At 55.6% G+C, this 16,332-nt stretch overlaps 6 protein-coding genes across 6 annotated transcripts in view; 4 read left to right on the plus strand and 2 right to left on the minus strand.

Moving 5' to 3' along the window:
* Window positions 1–2,030, minus strand: part of GUITHDRAFT_110376 (hypothetical protein) — a gene marked incomplete at both ends in the record, with an annotated part of 3,997 nt that extends 1,967 nt beyond the window's left edge. Inside the window, 2 exons of the mRNA XM_005830493.1 lie at window positions 90–295; window positions 347–2,030. Of these exons, the coding sequence (XP_005830550.1) occupies window positions 90–295; window positions 347–2,030 (1,890 nt within the window). The remainder of the gene's footprint in view (window positions 1–89; window positions 296–346) is intronic.
* A 1,398-nt stretch (window positions 2,031–3,428) lies between these two features.
* GUITHDRAFT_110377 (hypothetical protein) lies at window positions 3,429–4,112 on the plus strand (the record flags this gene model as incomplete). The annotated part of the gene is made up of 2 exons (XM_005830494.1): window positions 3,429–3,595; window positions 3,671–4,112. 2 exons carry the CDS (start codon window positions 3,429–3,431, stop codon window positions 4,110–4,112), a joined length of 609 nt encoding a protein of 202 aa, XP_005830551.1.
* Window positions 4,113–5,845: 1,733 nt separating this feature from the next.
* GUITHDRAFT_163794 (hypothetical protein) lies at window positions 5,846–7,453 on the plus strand (the record flags this gene model as incomplete). Its single annotated transcript, XM_005830495.1, has 3 exons — window positions 5,846–6,050; window positions 6,111–6,212; window positions 6,280–7,453. The coding sequence occupies 3 exons, from the start codon at window positions 5,846–5,848 to the stop codon at window positions 7,194–7,196; spliced, it is 1,224 nt and encodes a 407-aa protein (XP_005830552.1). The 3' UTR covers window positions 7,197–7,453.
* An 823-nt stretch (window positions 7,454–8,276) lies between these two features.
* Window positions 8,277–13,004, plus strand: GUITHDRAFT_140339 (hypothetical protein; the record flags this gene model as incomplete). Its single annotated transcript, XM_005830496.1, has 16 exons — window positions 8,277–8,413; window positions 8,465–8,511; window positions 8,561–8,643; window positions 8,701–8,738; window positions 8,787–8,964; window positions 9,009–9,117; window positions 9,154–9,351; window positions 9,401–9,995; window positions 10,079–11,693; window positions 11,721–11,900; window positions 11,950–12,012; window positions 12,131–12,173; window positions 12,221–12,491; window positions 12,544–12,574; window positions 12,735–12,846; window positions 12,895–13,004. The coding sequence occupies 16 exons, from the start codon at window positions 8,277–8,279 to the stop codon at window positions 13,002–13,004; spliced, it is 3,810 nt and encodes a 1,269-aa protein (XP_005830553.1).
* A 1,407-nt stretch (window positions 13,005–14,411) lies between these two features.
* GUITHDRAFT_163795 (hypothetical protein) lies at window positions 14,412–15,683 on the plus strand (the record flags this gene model as incomplete). Its single annotated transcript, XM_005830497.1, has 4 exons — window positions 14,412–14,627; window positions 14,834–15,006; window positions 15,135–15,197; window positions 15,470–15,683. 4 exons carry the CDS (start codon window positions 14,412–14,414, stop codon window positions 15,519–15,521), a joined length of 504 nt encoding a protein of 167 aa, XP_005830554.1. The 3' UTR covers window positions 15,522–15,683.
* Window positions 15,684–15,845: 162 nt separating this feature from the next.
* Window positions 15,846–16,332, minus strand: part of GUITHDRAFT_140341 (hypothetical protein) — a gene marked incomplete at both ends in the record, with an annotated part of 3,252 nt that continues 2,765 nt past the window's right edge. The window contains 3 exons of the mRNA XM_005830498.1: window positions 15,846–15,902; window positions 15,974–16,066; window positions 16,156–16,224. Coding sequence (XP_005830555.1) covers window positions 15,846–15,902; window positions 15,974–16,066; window positions 16,156–16,224 — 219 coding nt within the window. The remainder of the gene's footprint in view (window positions 15,903–15,973; window positions 16,067–16,155; window positions 16,225–16,332) is intronic.

Below are 16,332 nucleotides of genomic sequence, written 5' to 3' on the forward strand. Positions count from 1 at the left end.
TTTGTCGGCTCTGTCTCCCCGTACAGCTTGCTGATCTCGTCCTGCAGAAGCTCCATGCCCACCGCTCCTCCTCCTCCAGCTGCCGATACCTGTGCTGCTCCAGGAGGCTCGGCCTCCTCTCCATCGAACCCTCCGAACTCCCCAAAGTCGTCTTCAGCTGTCTCCATGTATCCTGCTACCTCTGATATCCCTGCCAACGTTTTGCTTCTATCCTCCTGCTCTATTCCTTGGTGGATATCGTGGAAGAGATCGACTGCCCTGCCAGTCTTGACCACATCCGATGCACTTTTGTTCCCTGAAAAGACAGGCAGTCAGGCAGCAAGCAGCAAAAGAGACATGTAACAACCCTTCATCAAGGAAACTTCATTTGAAGAGTCGGGCAGAACGTCAGAGAGCTGTCCTTGAACCAGGTTATTGTCATCCTCCGCCAGGCTCCAGTCGAACAATCTTTCACCCTGCTGGTCGATGTACTGAGGCATCGGGTACGGGTGGTCGGCATCGCTCCCCCCCTTATCATTGTATTCCTCGAAGTCGCCAAATTCATCTTCACTGGATATCCACTCGTTTCCTTTCGACGGGCCCGGCTCTGCCTCTTGTGCGAGCAGCAAGTTTGCAGCTGCTTCAGTGTTCCAATCGCACTTTTCAAGTGCGACCGTTGCCGCCTTGGAGTCGAATCCGAGCTCAGTCAAGTACTGGACAGGATTGAGCTTGAACTCCATCGTCCCTGGCGCATGTACACGATGATCTTCATGTCTTCTTTCACTTGAGGGGTCTGTACCCTGCCCCGCAGCCCCTGACTCGTGCACATCGTTCGCTTCTTCGTCGAAGGCTGAAGCAAAATCGCCGAATTGATCACCCGCATCAGCATCATTCACAGCTCGAGTGTCATCTCCATTGAAAGCCTCAAAGTTGCCAAAATCGTCATCCTGAGCAGGAGGAGTCTCTTCGTTCGAATCAACAATTCCAAGATCTTCCTGCACGAGCTTGGTGAAGACGTCATACGCCTTGGAAGGAGCGGAGGGTTTCTGGTGTAGGTGCTGCTGCGGGTCAATCATTTTGGTTGGAGTGGTCTTCATCAGATCCCTCAGCTTCGGCTTCGGCTTCGATTCTTCAGCGAAGAGATCTAGAATGTGGACAGCCTTCGTAACGATGTTCCTTCTCACCGCACCATGACTATCGAGTGGAGTGTCTATCTTCGCAGGTTCAGCCAGCGACAAGAGATCTTCAAGGATCGGCGTTGGGGCCTGTGAGCCATCGCTACTAGCAGGAATCATCTCACTCCCGACAGAGACAGGCTCTTGCGCTAATGGCGGATCCTGCGAGGGAACATGAGCCACACTGCCCAGAAGGTCGACAGAGGGCTCTGGCTGCACATCAGGCTGTGGAGGTTCTGCTGACACAAAGGCAGACTCGAAGTCACCGAAGTCATCGTCGACGCCTTGGCCCTCGAAGTCACCGAAGTCATCTTCCACTGGCTGATGCTGCTGCACGAATGGCTGCTGCTGCTGCTGCATGAACACTTGCTGCTGATGATGATCCATGAACTTTTGTTGTTGCTGCTGTGGATGCATGTATGAATTCTGATGCTGATGCTGATGCTGATGCTGATGCTGCATGTAAGGAAACTGTTGTGGCTGCCATTGCGGCTGCACATAGGATTGCGGCTGCTGCTGCTGCTGCTGCTGCTGCTGCAAAGGCGAAGTTGGAGCATCCAGCCCCCCTGCCCTTGCCGACGAGATGAGTTCATGGCTCAAGGCTGAGGGGAGTGGGAATCCTAGTTTGACACAGTCAACGAGATGCATGGCGATCGCAAACTCTGGGAGGTCGAGGCAGCCATCATGCGAGAGGTCGCTGAGGTCCCAGATAGTCCTGAGGGTCGCTACAGAAAGTCCGGAGCTGGCAAGAACTGGACGCGCCTGAAGGCCAGTGAGGACGTGGCCTGAGGATACCGACCGAAAGAGGGAGGAATACTGGAGGAACTGCGGCTTCTGGATACTTGAAGGGTGGATTGATCGATGGTTCGGAATCATAATCCTCCTCCACTCCTTGCTCTGCTTCACCTCTCCTTCAGCTCTCCTTCAGCTCTCCTTCAGCTCTCCTTCAGCTCTCCTTCACCTCTCCTTCAGCTCTCCTTCAGCTCTCCTTCAGCTCTCCTTCAGCTCTCCTTCAGCTCTCCTTCAGCTCTCCTTCACCTCTCCTTCAGCTCTCCTTCACCTCTCCTTCAGCTCTCCTTCAGCTCTCCTTCAGCTCTCCTTCAGCTCTCCTTCAGCTCTCCTTCACCTCTCCTTCACCTCTCCTTCAGCTCTCCTTCAGCTCTCCTTCAGCTCTCCTTCAGCTCTCCTTCAGCTCTCCTTCACCTCTCCTTCAGCTCTCCTTCAGCTCTCCTTCAGCTCTCCTTCAGCTCTCCTTCAGCTCTCCTCGCTCGCTCTCAGTATCGACCTGACCCCCAGTCACCACCACCAGCCTGCTCCGCCTGCATCCTCTCCTGTGGTTGAGTAAATATTTTAAAAACAGCTCCGTAGTCCGGAAGCAGTGGGCCCTTGAACTTCGGAAGGCGGCCGCCGGGCCCGGCACAGGGCCTCAGGCGGCCGGGCCCCCGCTTGTCACTTTGCGGCCGCTGCCAACCAACACTGCCGCTCCTGCCTCCGGCCGCTGCCTGTCGAACGCCGCCCGGCCTCTTTCCGACGGACAGTACGGTAAATTCCTCCGAACTTCGGAATCGGAGGCCCCTCGCGGGGCGAGCGGCCTGGGCGGCGCCGGCCCCGTCACGGTGGAGCTTGAGTCAGTCTGGCCGCCTCAGCGCCACCGGCGTACGGTAGCGAGTCAGGCTGGGGCCCGGCGGCCGCATCCCCGTGGTACCGTGACAATGATGGTCATGACCCCGCGATGATAGTACACTGACGGTACTGTACGGTATGTCGGGACCGTCGGACACTGCGGCATGATGTCGGGAAGGCCATAACTTTCAAAGGTACTCAGGGTGACTGTATGAGGGGCTGAAAAAGGCTCTCCTACCACTAACGGGGGCAAGTTCGGGACCGCGGACGGTTCCGACGAGAGGCGCCAACACAGTAGCCTCCCCTTCGTTTTCACTGTCACTGTCACTCAGCTTGACCTTCAAGCCGCTGCCGGGACACTCGCGAGGCACTTGGAATGAACCCTACAAGATGGTGTCTGCCCGCCAGTCTAGGCTTTGCCGCTCCCCAGTCCCGCTGGTCTGTTTTGTCTGCTGCGAGCATGATGGGGGGCCCGGAGATCGCCGGCTCCTACTCCGAATGCTACCACGCTTCCCAGCCGCTTGCGTGCAAGTACGAACGTTCACCGCATGGACTGGTCCTTCCGATAGCGTTTTAAGATATGTCCGGAAGGCGTGCAAGCTTCTGGAGCGTACAATTCCGGATTCGAGCACTTATCTCGTTGCGTTGTGCATGCAGGAGATGGAGAAGGAGGTGCTGCTGCAGGACAAGGAGAAGGAGAAGGAGCTGCTGCTGAAGGAGAAGGAGAAGGAGAAGGAGCTGCTGCTGAAGGACATGAAGAGGGATCAAAGGGACATTGCTAATCACTACAAGCGTCAGCTGTCCCACCACACTCGAAGGTGTGCATTTGAAAGTTGTTTGAAATATGCATAATAATGTTGCCAACATAGGTATCTGCTTGAGGTGCTGTTTAGGGAAGTGGTTGATATTGCTCAATGCTATCAGAACGAGGCGGTCCAATCTGTGTCGCAAAAGTTGCCGCAGAAGTATTGGAGTCTCATCAAGCGAAGACAGATTTCTATGAGTAACATATATTGGCTCTTGGAGAGCCAGGAAAGCTTCCGAAGTGCAGTATGGAAAGAGATCGGGTTACCCGAGGACCTTGCGATACCCACCTACCGTGGCAATCTGGACAATATGTTGTACGGGCAGCTCTCTGACGGCATTCACGGGCCATCGGGGGCGTTTGTGTATCTATCTTCCAAGACGGCTGACGTGGAGGTCAGGTTTTTCAGTGAGGTTGCACAGATTTTCAACAAGAAGGTACGCTTTTTCGACGACGTATCAGCAGACGCGGGAGAGAACAACGAGGCTAAGTCTGATAGTTCGGCCGGAGCCGCCCGAGCCTGCCAGTGAGCGATAGAGTCCAGTGCACAAGGATAATTACGAAAGAATCGATTGAGCGAATTCAATGATTCGTGCTCTAAGTGGCACCGCCGCAGGTGCAGCATTACTGCGGGCTGCAAACTTTCTTTGTCATACTTGGAATCGATCAATCAAATTACAACGATCATCACAACTTGACAACATGCTCTCAAGTTTTGGTAGAAAGTCTTCCCTCTGCAAACTTGTAGAAACTCAACGGATGCATGAGACAGAATTCTGTCCTTTCTTGCCACCACTGTTTCTACTGGTGAAACAGCGAAGGCCACGGTGCGGTATGAGGGGCGGTGCGCTCAGTACTGACAGTGACCGCGGTGACTGGCGGCCCGCCGGGCCTCAACCAGCCTCGGACACATTGTTCACAAGTTCACTGGGCCTTCTCAGACCAACCTTCCATTGACCATCAACACTTCAAGTATTGTCAACACAGACCAATCCGGTGACCGGCATCATGTGATAGAGAGAACCCGGCGTTCAACGAACGCTGTACCGTCGCACGTGACGGTACTACGGTAGCGAACTGACTGTAGTGTCACCGACGGCCCGGTGTGCAGCTTGGTACTACGGTAATAGACTTCCGAGAAAAGAGAAAGAAAGACTCTGAGCGAGAGAAGAGTAGGGGGGAAGAACTTAGAGGGAGGAAGACAGGTAGAAAGACGAGATTTGAGGACTTGGGGAGACCCCAAACTTATACTATGATCAGTAGCATTCACCAGGGGCCAACACACCCCGACTCCGGGATGGTTCCTCTGGTCATCTGATCCTTTCCTCGTCGCTTCTGCCGCATTCAACTTGCAACCTCGAGCCCGTTAGAATGCTAAAGTAGAGAACATGTCTTGAAAGTTCTTACAAGCCTGGCCGAACCGTTCTTCCCTGCCGGCAGCCGCTCAGCCGCTGCACTCGGAGGCAGCATCGTAACGGTGGGCCGGCGTCACGGTCGCATTCAAGCCATACATACGCGGGCACAGGTGATGAAGAGGGAGAACGTGACGCAGTGACTCACCGGGGCTCGTCGCCTCAGTCACCGGTCATTGTCCTCATACTGATTTTTAACTTAACTTGACCGGGATAGAGGTCACCGGTGTCCAGTCAGAAGGAAGCTATCACCAGTGCAAAGTTGGTCATCAATGGGGGTAGTCCAGTGCAAAGTTGTGTTGGTCATCAAGGGGGGTAGTCCAGTGCAAAGTTGCTCATCAAGGGGGGTAGTCCAGTGCAAAGTTGCTCATCAAGGGGGGTAGTCCAGCGGTGCAACGTTGCTCATCAAGGGGGGTAGTCCAACGGTGCAAAGTTGGTTATCAATGGGGGTAGTCCAGTGTAAAGTTGCTCATCAAGGGGGGTAGTCCAACGGTGCAAAGTTGGTCATCACTGAGTCAAGGGGGGTAGTCCAACGGTGCAAAGTTGGTCATCAAGGGGGGTAGTCCAACGGTGCAAAGTTGGTCATCAAGGGGGGTAGTCCAACGGTGCAAAGTTGGTCATCGAGCGGGGTAGTCCTAAACTAGCAAACCTTTTAGGGTAAGGTTCCAGCTGACTCAGTACTGCTATCTTCTGTATGAGATGTAAAACTTCTGTACCATGAATTTTTTCTCTTGGCTCAAAATAAGATGCCCATGTGTACCGTTCACCTGAAAAGATGGTACAAACATGCTTTCATAAGGTACAAAGAAACTTCAGGAGAGCCCCGCCCAGCTACCAGAATCTTGCGAACGATGAGAGGAGCAGGCACCAGACATCTCTCAGTCCTCGTGCTGCTGTGCATGACAGGACTGTCGCCGTCAGATGCGCTGTATGAGGGAAAGAGTGAGATGTTTCAAGAAGATGCTTTCCTTGGCGGCAAGTACATCCAGCTAGGGTTCAGGCCTACAGGAAAGCTAGGAACCGATGTGCAACCTGCTGACTTGTACACCCGACAAGGTAAGCCCGTTCACGCGCCTTGTTGTGCACTTTGAGCTCTCTGACATGATCTCTCCGCAGGAGCATGGGCAGGAGGGATGAGTCTTCTCGGGGATGCCGATGGCTTCGGAGAGGGAGCAGACCTGCGGATCGATTACTTCCTGCCTGGATCACCTGCGGAAGGTATGTCGCCCTCTTGCCTAGCTGCCATGCTCGGCTTGCTGCAGTGAGTGACCATGCCCAACACCAGGCTTCCGTGCCGGGTACAGACTGTCTGGGAACGGTACTGTGCACGAAGGAGACAATTTCGGGCATTTTGTTTACAACGCGTCCAAGGATCCATACCTGTCGGCGGTGACAGTCGCTATGCTGGGGGATCTTTCGGTTGAGATAGAGACCAGCTTTCAACCCCAAGACTTCTATTTCCTCACGAGAGCCAAACTCAAGAACACGGGCTCCAACACGCTGGATGACGTGAGGTACATGCGGTACGCGGACCCTGACAACACGGTTGACATGGGAGGAAGCTTCACCACCATCAATGAGATTCTCTGCAGCCGAGGTCTTGGCCAGCCATGCAGCGCGATCTCCGCCGAGAGCTACGGGGCCGACGACCCTTATTTGGACGTGAGCGGAAACAAGACCGCTGTTGTCTTCTACTACACGACAGATGATCGTGCAAGGTTGTTCACGGGAAACTGGGGTCTGAGCATCTACGATCCACATGTATATGACAACGCTCTCAACTCCATGTACGAGATCCAGGATGGGATGATTTACATCACGTTCGATGTCGGAAGCCTTGCAGCAGGGGAGGAACAAGTCGTCGAGTACTACACGGTTGCGGGGTTCGGTCCTCCTCGCGCTCTGCTGCGGCAGTTCGAGTCGAGCATCGCAGGAGGAGGCAAGTGTGAGCTGACACAGACATGGGGAGAGATCATCGGTCACTTGACTCGCAACGACGGCAGCTTCACCACGGGAGGGATGGGGCAGTTGATGACGGAGTCTCATCAGGTGTGGGTATGTCAGAAGCTTCACTCATGTGCTCTTGAGCTTTCCAAGGTTGTCAATGACTCCTACTGCTTCGTCTACAATGAGAACACGACCATCTTTGAGCCTTGGGGGCTCAACTCAACTCTCAACCTACTCAGACCACCGTCTCATTGAGTCATGCTCAACCTCAGTGGCAAGGCGCTCCGCAATAAGATAGTGCCAAGTTTACTAAGTTACAACCCCAGCGCGGCGGGTGCCACGGTGCTTGAGGGCATGCGCCGGAGACCTTGCCGCAGTGAGGTCCACGGCTGCAGTCCGAGCCTCGCAGGTCGGACCGGCGGTGGCCACGGTTCACTGTTCCGTCTGGGGCCAGCCGCCGGACCGCCCGCTGCTGTAGCGTGTATTATGATATGATAATTGAACCGATCTCGCGGCCTTGTGCTATTTCAATAAAATGGCTGGCGATCATGGCACAGCCTCACGGTGCCCCTGCGGCCCCCGGGCCCCCGGCCCTGGCGGCAGCGCCCGGCGGGCGGCGGCAATGATTGAACTTTAGGCTTCGACCGTACGGTCGGACAGGCCGCGCTCCGAGTCAGGTTTCACTAGGATAGATTCGCTGTCCTCGATTGCCAGTAGACCAGCCTATGATGAGTAAAACTGTTATACCTGAGTTGTGACATTTGACTAAAATACGATCATGGAGATCGGGGGGAGGAGAAGGCGAGGAGGAGGAGCTGGAGGAGGAGGGGAGGGAGGTGAATGAGAGGGGAGGAGGCGTTGACAGAGTAGATGCGAGACAAAGGTTGAGAGACATGTGAAGCACAGAGGGAAGGGCGTTAGAGGCAAGGAGAGCGCAGCAGGGCATAGCAGCAGCAGCGATTAGAGCAGTGGAGAGGGCAAGAGAGCGTTGCGAGCAGCTACATCATGCAAGAGTGAGAAAACCCATGAGATCAGTATGAAGAGACAATGAAGATAATAGTCTAATCAGAGAGATGAATTTGTCAAATGATTAAAGGGAGAGAGAAGAGGGAAAGGAAAGGTCATGTAATCATCAGCTTTTGAAGGGCATTCCTGATGTTCTGATATAATTCCCCTGCACAACCCCCCCCCCCCCCCCTCCACTCTCCTCTCTTCCGGATCCTTTTCCTGCCATTTGCTTGTTTTTGCCATCAATCCCCCCACGTTCTATTGCTCGGTGGGGACTCAGCGGCAAATTCCCTGTGCGAGAAGCGGAGCTGATAGCGGCATGTAGGGATGTCCGAGGACGACACTTTTGCAGGGGGGACACGCGTGCGCGTGTGCTACTCCGATGGGTTCTGGTACTATGGGAGCATCGATGACTTCCATGAGCCGACGGGGAAGTATCGAATCTCGCTCGATGAAGGGGACAGGTGCCGCTCCGTCGGGCCCGGCAGTGGCGGCTGACAGGCTGGTGGTTTCAGGATCTTTGTGGCCTTACCAGACGTAGACGTCGAGATCCTTGAGACAGGTCAGAGAAGTCGCTCCCAGGTGTCGTCATTCTGATCTCATGTGATCAGGAGCTGTTGGCATGCGCAAGGGGACGCAGCCTGTCCGCGCAGGACGGGCTGGCAACTTCAAGCACCGTCGGGTCCCCCATCAGGTGGGTTCCCCCTTGCCGATGTCGAGCTTGTTGCTTGTCCTGATCCCCTTGGACCAGGTTGAAAGATACATGCCGGGAGAAGAAATGCACGTCCAGTAATTCCGCATGATCCTTTCCTCTCGTTTCATGACTGTTCTGAGCAGCAACAAGCCACATGCTCACGCCAAGAAAAGCGAACCCACGCCCCAGAAGTCTCCGAGCTCTGCTCCTCAGCGATCAACGCGAGGCGGCCATCACGGCCATTGGCAAGTCAACTTCGGCTTGCAGGGCAGTTTGACTGACTTCACTTGGAGCAGGAAGGCAGATGCCGTTCAGACTGAGGTACTTGCTTCCCTTATTGGATGTTCTTGCTTACGCCTTGAAAGGTAGAGGATGGCAAACAGAATAAAGCTCGAAAGCGGCTGCCCGTCGGCGAGGAGCTCTCGCTTGACGACGTGAAAGTCAAACAGGCCGGGCAATCGCAGACCGGGCGAGGTCAGACTTGAAATGGGGCAAACGATAATCTGACAGGTAGAGCAGGCGGAAGGTCAAAGGCGAGTGCAACAGCGCTTGAGGTTGATAAGAACGAAACGCCGAACGAAAAGCCGGGAAAAAAGAAGGACGGCGCTCCTGTGCAGCCAGAGGGGGAGGCGTCCAATTTTGCCACCAGCTCAGCACCGGAGGCGCTTCCCAAGGACCCTGTCCACAGATCGAAGAAGAGACGATCAGGTTCGACCCCCTGCTGCCTTGCCAGGGACGGGACCTGAGTGTCTTGCAGGGCCGTTGCTGTCGCACTCGAAGAACAGGAAGAAGAAGTTCAAGCTCGAAAACAAGAGCCCCAACCTGACCAGCGTCACCCCCGCTCGAGGGAGCGTTTCAGCCCCTCTGCTGAGTCTGTCCGGTCAGGAGAACCCTTCTTCCGTCCCTCCCCAGCCGGAGGCCCCCGCGGTCGCGCTGGTGGAAGGGAAGAAGGAGAGCGCCAAGACTGCAGACGCGTCGACGAAAGGAAGTAAGGGGAAGAAGAAAGTGAAAAGTGCTGTAGAGAGTCATGATGATCAGCCTGCTGTAGCCGAGGAGGTGGCAGAAAAGAGCAAGGAAGTGAAGGCAGAGAAGAAGACCAAGGAGAAAGAAGAGCACAAGGTGGAGGAACGTGCAAGTTCTGCGGTGAAAGTAGAAGAGGAAGCAACAAGCTCAACGCAGGAGGGGAACAAACCCGCTGGATCCCTTCCTGCTAAGAGGGAAAGCGCCAGCCAGAGGAGCGCGAACGAAGCAAAAAAGGCAAAAGGAGCCGAGGCAAAGTCTCCGAGAGGATCCGAAGGCAAAGGTCCAACCGCCGGTGAAGAGAAAGGGCCCAGCGCTGTGGACGGGAAGGGGTGAGCAGTGCAGAGGTGAAGACGCCACGGGGAACAGAGAGAAAGGGAGGAGCCGGTTCGGAAGTGAAGAACCAGAGGGGCAGTGACAGGAAAGGATCGCAAGGGTCCGAGGCGAAGGGAGAAGGCAGTGCGGAACCCGCTGTCACCCCTAGGGGAGCAGAGGGAAAGCGAGGAAGCAGTTCAGAGCCCAAGACGCCAAGGGGATCAGAGGCCAAAGGAAGTGCAGAAGGGAAGGGGGAAGGGAAGGGGGATCCGAAGGGGTATGCGAAGGGGGCAAGCCGCACAGAGCCTAAAGTAGCAACTAGTGCAGAAGGGAAAGCAGGAAACGCTGTAGAGGGAAAAGACGGAGGCAGCGGGGAAGGGAAGGAGGCAGGTACAGAAGGCAGGGGAGCAAGCGGCGGGGAAGGAAAGGGGGGAAACCGCGCGGAGGGCAAGGGGGTGAAGGAGGCTGACAAGGAAGCGGCGGCTGCTATTGCAGGAAAGGCGGAGGCAGACCAGGAGCAGAGCGAAGGAGTCTGGATGCCGATGAAGAAGTTCTTGAGCGAGTCAGGAGCCTCGGAGAACGTTGGGAAGACTGTGAGATGCTGGAAGGAGGCACGTTGGGTCAAGGGGAAACTTGTCCGGCACGAGGAGGGCGCCAGTGCGAAGTCGGCGAAGGGAGAGCTGAGAATGCTGCTGGAGGATGGGGAGGAACTGCCAGTCGATGCGCGAGAAGATGCAGAGGTGCTTTTGGATGCTGGGCAGGAGCAGCAGAAGCCTGAAGCCGAGAAGAAGACGTCCAAGGCGAAGGTGGCGAAAGGAAAACGTAAGGGAGCGAAAAGCGAAGGGAAGGAAAAGCCCGCGGACGCCGACGAGTCTATGGGGCCGGAAAAGCCGGTCGAGGCGAGCGGCTCTGAGAATGTTGGGGAGGAGAAGGAGAGCCACCCGACGGTTGAGATCGATCGAGGAGGGAAGGGAGCGGCTGCTGGCTTGGCGAACGCGCCGTCGGGTGCCTCGACCCCTGTCCCTGCGAGGGAGACGCGGCCAAACCGCCGGTCGCAGTCGGTGGACTCGAACAGGGAGACGGGGAAGGACAAAGATGGCGGGAAGGGGGTGAAGGAGGACAAGCTTGACTCCCCGAGGGTGGAAGGAAGCAGCAACCCGCCCCAGGAAGGGAGGGGAGAGAAGGCCAAGGGCGAGCCTCAGGGTGGGCAGGAGGCGAAGAAGGCCCAGCAAGAGGGGCAGCTGAAGGCCAGCAAGCCGACCAAGTCACGCGAGACAAGGAGCTCGACGACTCCGGCCAGGAGCTTCCAGCACCCCATTGGCCAGCGTCTCCGCGTCCTCTACGACGACGGCTGGTGGTACCCCGGGGCTATCACGGGCCGCGAGTTCATTGAGAGGGAGAAGGGAAAGCCTGCCGACGAGACATACCACATCACGCTAGACGACGGGGAGACCCAGCTGTCGACTACCTTGCCCGACCCTGACATCCAGCTAGTCGAGGGGGACGAGGTCGTGAGTGAGCCAGTCAGGAACACAGCAGCTGAGGGAGCAGCGGAGGTGGCGGCCCCAGAGGACAAGGGGTACATCGGTGTGAGGAAGCGAGACCGATACTGGCTGGCGGAGATCAAGCGACAGGGGCAGACGATCAAGTTGGGGCAGTACGACAACGCGGAGGACGCGGCCAAAGCGTATGACGAGGCAGCGATCAAGTACCAGGTGAGACGGACTTGAAGTCGGTGCCAGCAGGGTGCTGAGCAAGAGTGCCAGGGAGACAAGGCGAAGGTCAACTTCCAGGGGAGTAAAGAGAGCGCAAACGCGCTGTCGAACCCGTTGCGGTACGTGAACTCGAGGGTCAGAGTGCTCTACGACGACGGGATCTGGTACGATGGGGCCATCCTGTCATACGACGACAAGTCGAACGAGGTTTGGAGGGCAGCGATCGATGCGACCCAGGGGACTGACAGGCTGGCAGTTCTCCATTCGGCTAGATGACGACACAAGGTTCACGACCCCCCTTCCGGACCCGGACATTGAAGTATGGATACACCCCTCCCTCCTCCTCTCCCCGTCTGCCACCTTGCTCAGTCTTCTTCTCCCCTTCTCCCCCGTAGCTCAGTCTCCTGCTCTCCTCCCCCACTGATCCTGCTGCGCAGATTATCCCGTCTGCGCTGTCGCCCAAGGGAGTCGCTGCATCCTGTCTGTCCTCCCTTTTCCGCCCCCGTCATCGCTGACTCTCCCCGCAGCCTCCGCTCCTCATCACCACTCGTCCGCCACAGGGTCCAGCAGAGGGAAATCTGCAGCCCAGCCTTCCATCCAGTACACCAACGGCATGCGCCTCAGGGTCTTGTATGATGACGGGGCTTTCTACCCCGGCACCATCGTCGGCTGCAACGAGCAGGACAAGCGCTACAAGATCAAGCTCGACGAGGGCACCAAGTTCAGCACGACCCTCCCCGATCCCGACATCGAAGTGCTCGGCATGGCGCCCCCGAGCATCAAGTTCTGGAACCTCAGGTGGGTGGGCGGAGAGGCTCTTGCCGCATCCTCCTCTTATCCTCCTCCGCAGAAAAGTCGCCGACGCTGAGGCCCCCTTGCCTGTGAGTCCTCTCTCCTATGCTACCAGCCGCCTCTCAAGTTACCACCAGGACAAGGTCGTCAAGAAAGAGCCTCCCATGCTTGAGTTGACGCATCCGGCTCAGAGGCCCAAGGCAGGCCGACATGCTCGCTGCCCCCTGTTCTCCTCACTGCTGCCCTCAGGTCACTTACCAAGGCGTCGAATTCGAGGACTCGTCCGGCGCGTGGGCAGCGAAGATCCAGCTGCAGGAGAGCATCAAGTTCCTTGGCGTCTACGATACTCCAGAGGAAGCAGGTAGGACGAGATCAGACGGTCAGTCTGCCTTCTCACGCCTCCTTTCAGCGGCAGCTTACAACGCTGCCGTCCGCCATTACCGGTCCGTCATTGCGAGCCTGGACGGGCATGATCGGTGCTTCTGCTGCCTGCCTTCGCTCGTCGCTGACTTGTGGTGAAGGAACCTGGAAGCCACGGCTGAAAGCTGGAAGCTCAACCCTGTCTTGCCACGGTAGCATCAGCCTGTTCTTATTGTAATTGTAAAGCTGTAAAGTCGAATGAATAATATGGTGCCTCAACAGTATTTTACTTCACAATACACCATCTCGACGTAAACATCTACCCAACACATGAAAACTTTGCCATGCATTCATCGTCGGGACATGATATGATAGTGTTGTAAATAAAACTGACATGATAGTGTTGTAGTACACAAAACTAGCAGCCGCGAAATACAGGGAGATGAAGGAAGGAGATGATGGAATGGGTGAGAATGAAGCGACACTCCGAGAGGAAGGATGCGAGCAGGAGCGAGGAGGAGGATGAGGAGGGAGGGGGAAGGGGGGGGGAGGGAGGGGGAAATTCCTGACTGGGGCTCAAGGATTTGATGAGGTACAACCATGGAAGTGCCTGATGTAGAAAAGGGGGGTGAGGGGTACTCATACAGGGGTGTCTTGATACAATATACGGGTACTGTTCAAAGATATTGAATGGGGTGGTAGGAAAGCGCAAAGTGTGGTGGTCAAAGATATGAAGAAGAAGGGCTATGGTGGGGTACAGGAATAGAGATGATCGAAATCCTGGGGGTATGAAGTCTTATGTGGGGGTGGGGTGAGCATTGAAGGGGGTGGGGGTGACAGGAATGGGGAAAAGTTTTCGGTCGCATAGTCTGCAGACCATGGTGGGGTAGGTGACGGGTTAGGAAAAGACTAGGTGGGGTCATTGATGTACCCACCACACCGGTGCAAGATACTAGCTATTCATAGGTAGAGAGGGGGTGCATACGTTTCAGGGCCTGCGGGGGTAGGGTGCAGTGAGGGATGGTAAACGGGGGTGGCGGGAAAAGATCAAGGCCATGCAGGGCAGGCACAACGGAGATGAAGAGAATGAGAAGATGAAGGCGGGAGAGGAGGAGAGGATGGGGGAAGAAGAGGGAAGGGGAAAGGAAGGGGGAGGAGGAGAGGGGGCGCAAGAGGGGAGGGGAGGAGAGGGACGAGATGATGAGAGGAGAGGAGAGGAGAGGAGAGGAGAGGAGAGGAGAGGAGAGGAGAGGAGAGTAGAGGAGAGGAGAGGAGAGGAGAGGAGAGGAGATGGAATTAGAAAGAAAGGGAGAAGATAAAGAAGTGATAGATAGAAGAAGAGAAGCGAGAAGCATGAGCGAAGCCGAAGCAATGTAGTCGGCGATAGGACTGCTGAAACATCCGGACAAGGCAGATGAGTGAACAGAGGTTGATAGAAATATTAGAGGATCAGGAGCAACGCGATAGGAAGGGCATCGATGAGAATAAGGAGGCTCTGTTCATCCTCTCGATGTCATCGCTGTCTTCGTGTTGAAGGTCAGGTTGCAGGTAACTCCTTACACCGGCATGCACTTGAGTCCTCCTGGCATTGCGGCTGCGTACGTCCTGGCGTCCAACTCGAGGATAGGAGAAAGACATCCTTTCGGGATCAGCCATGGCCGAGGAGCATCGCGTTTGGCATTTGCGATCCCTGATGTGAACTGGTATGACGCGGACGCGATCGGGTGGGCAGGATCATCGCCAAAGATTGAGGAGGGTCAGGGACACGGTCTTTTCGAGCAGGTAAGGCTGATCGAATTGAGGGAAAGGAGAGGGGGGGAGGAGGTAGGGGATCAAGATCAGGGGGACGGGCAGGAAGAGTACAAGGGTGATAAGAGGACGAAGAGGAGGAGGAGAAAGAGAAGAGGAAGAGGAAGAGGAAGAAGACGAGGAGCAGGAGGATCTTAATCGGCGAAACTCCTTGTTAGCGGGTGACGCATGGCATGCAGATATTTGTGGATGGGGCGGAGAACTTCTTGACATGGTATGCATTGTGCATAAGCATGCGGTCAACCCTCCCCATCTTCAACGGGTTCCTCTTCCCGGAAGCTCCCGCTCTCGTGCGGGAACGCGTCTACCCCTTCATCGTCTTCATATCCGAGCCCTTCCTGCGAGGCTGGCGGTAGGAGGATAGAGATCAAAGGGAGTGGAGAAGGGGAGGGGGGAGGGGAGGGAGGGACAGGGAGGGAGGGACAGGGAGAAGGGTTTGGGCTGTAAAGGAGAAAAGGGTTTGACGGTTGTGAATTTCAGGAATGCTTTTCCATATGTTCTCAATGGTTTCGACTTGTCGGTATTTCCTGCATTCTGCGGCGTGTAAGTTTGAAATCTTTCAACTTCACTTACCCGCCTTTGGAGCGACATCTCGAAGTCTTTCCTTCCTGTGACCCTGCTGTCTCTCCTGATTGATTGTTTCTTTCTTGTTCTCCTCCTCCTCCTCCCTCCCCTTGCCCCCCCTCCTTGCCTTGCATGCAGGCATCTTCCTATCTCATCTGCAACTTCTTCACCTCCTCCCTGTTCTTCTAGCTCCCCGCTGTCTCTTCTTCTCACTCCACATCCGCTCAGAGTTTTCCTCATCGCCGTCACAGACGCCATAGGAGCACAACAACCTGCCAGGAGGCCTCCAAAAAGGCTTCTTGACAACCACCCGACGTTGAGGAGGTTGGCAGTGGGTTGGGGAAGTGAGCAAGTCTTTCACGATGGGCGAATCTGGCAGCTGAAGAGATAATAATCCGAGCCAGGGCGACGCTTTTCACGAAACCTCTTCCTCTCTTATTCATTGCAACACAACAAATGTTAGATAGACAAGACAGCCCCATGTCAATAGTTGAAAGACAGCGACATATCTCTCTATGCAGATATCACTCGCGATCAGTTGAAAATCTTGGAAATCCCCAAAAAATAAACTTCACATGCATCTCACATCAAAATACAAACTTTCTGCGAACCCTCCTCCTCTCTGTCTCAGTTGACGCTCATCTCCTCATCCGATGAATCCTCAAGGTTTACGTTCCTTAACGCCTGACAACATCGTAAGTCACTTGAAACTCTCCTCCTCTTCCTCCATCATTATCCTCCTCCTCGACCCTCACCTTCTCCATGTTGAGATGAGCTATCATGCTCTTTGCAGTGGAAAAGACGAAGGATCGTAGCGCATGCTTCTCCCGCTGAAACTTACTCTCCAGCTGCCGGCAAGTGTGACTTCCCTCCCTCCCTCCCTCCCTCCCTCCCTCCCTCCCTCCCTCCCTCCCTCCCTCCTCCTCCTCCTCCTCACCTTGCTCATCTTCTCTCTGTTCTCATGTTCCAGCTTCAGCATTTCTGCTCGCTTCTCGTACTCTGAGGCCTGAGAGAGAATGAGATGATCCGGAGGAACAGGAGAAGGAAGAGGAACACAAACAGGATGGGCAGGGGCAGAGAAATGAGGAGGAGGAGGAGGAGGGAGAGGGAGCGG

Source organism: Guillardia theta (genome assembly GCF_000315625.1).
Source record: "Guillardia theta CCMP2712 unplaced genomic scaffold GUITHscaffold_45, whole genome shotgun sequence".
NCBI lineage: Eukaryota > Cryptophyceae > Pyrenomonadales > Geminigeraceae > Guillardia > Guillardia theta.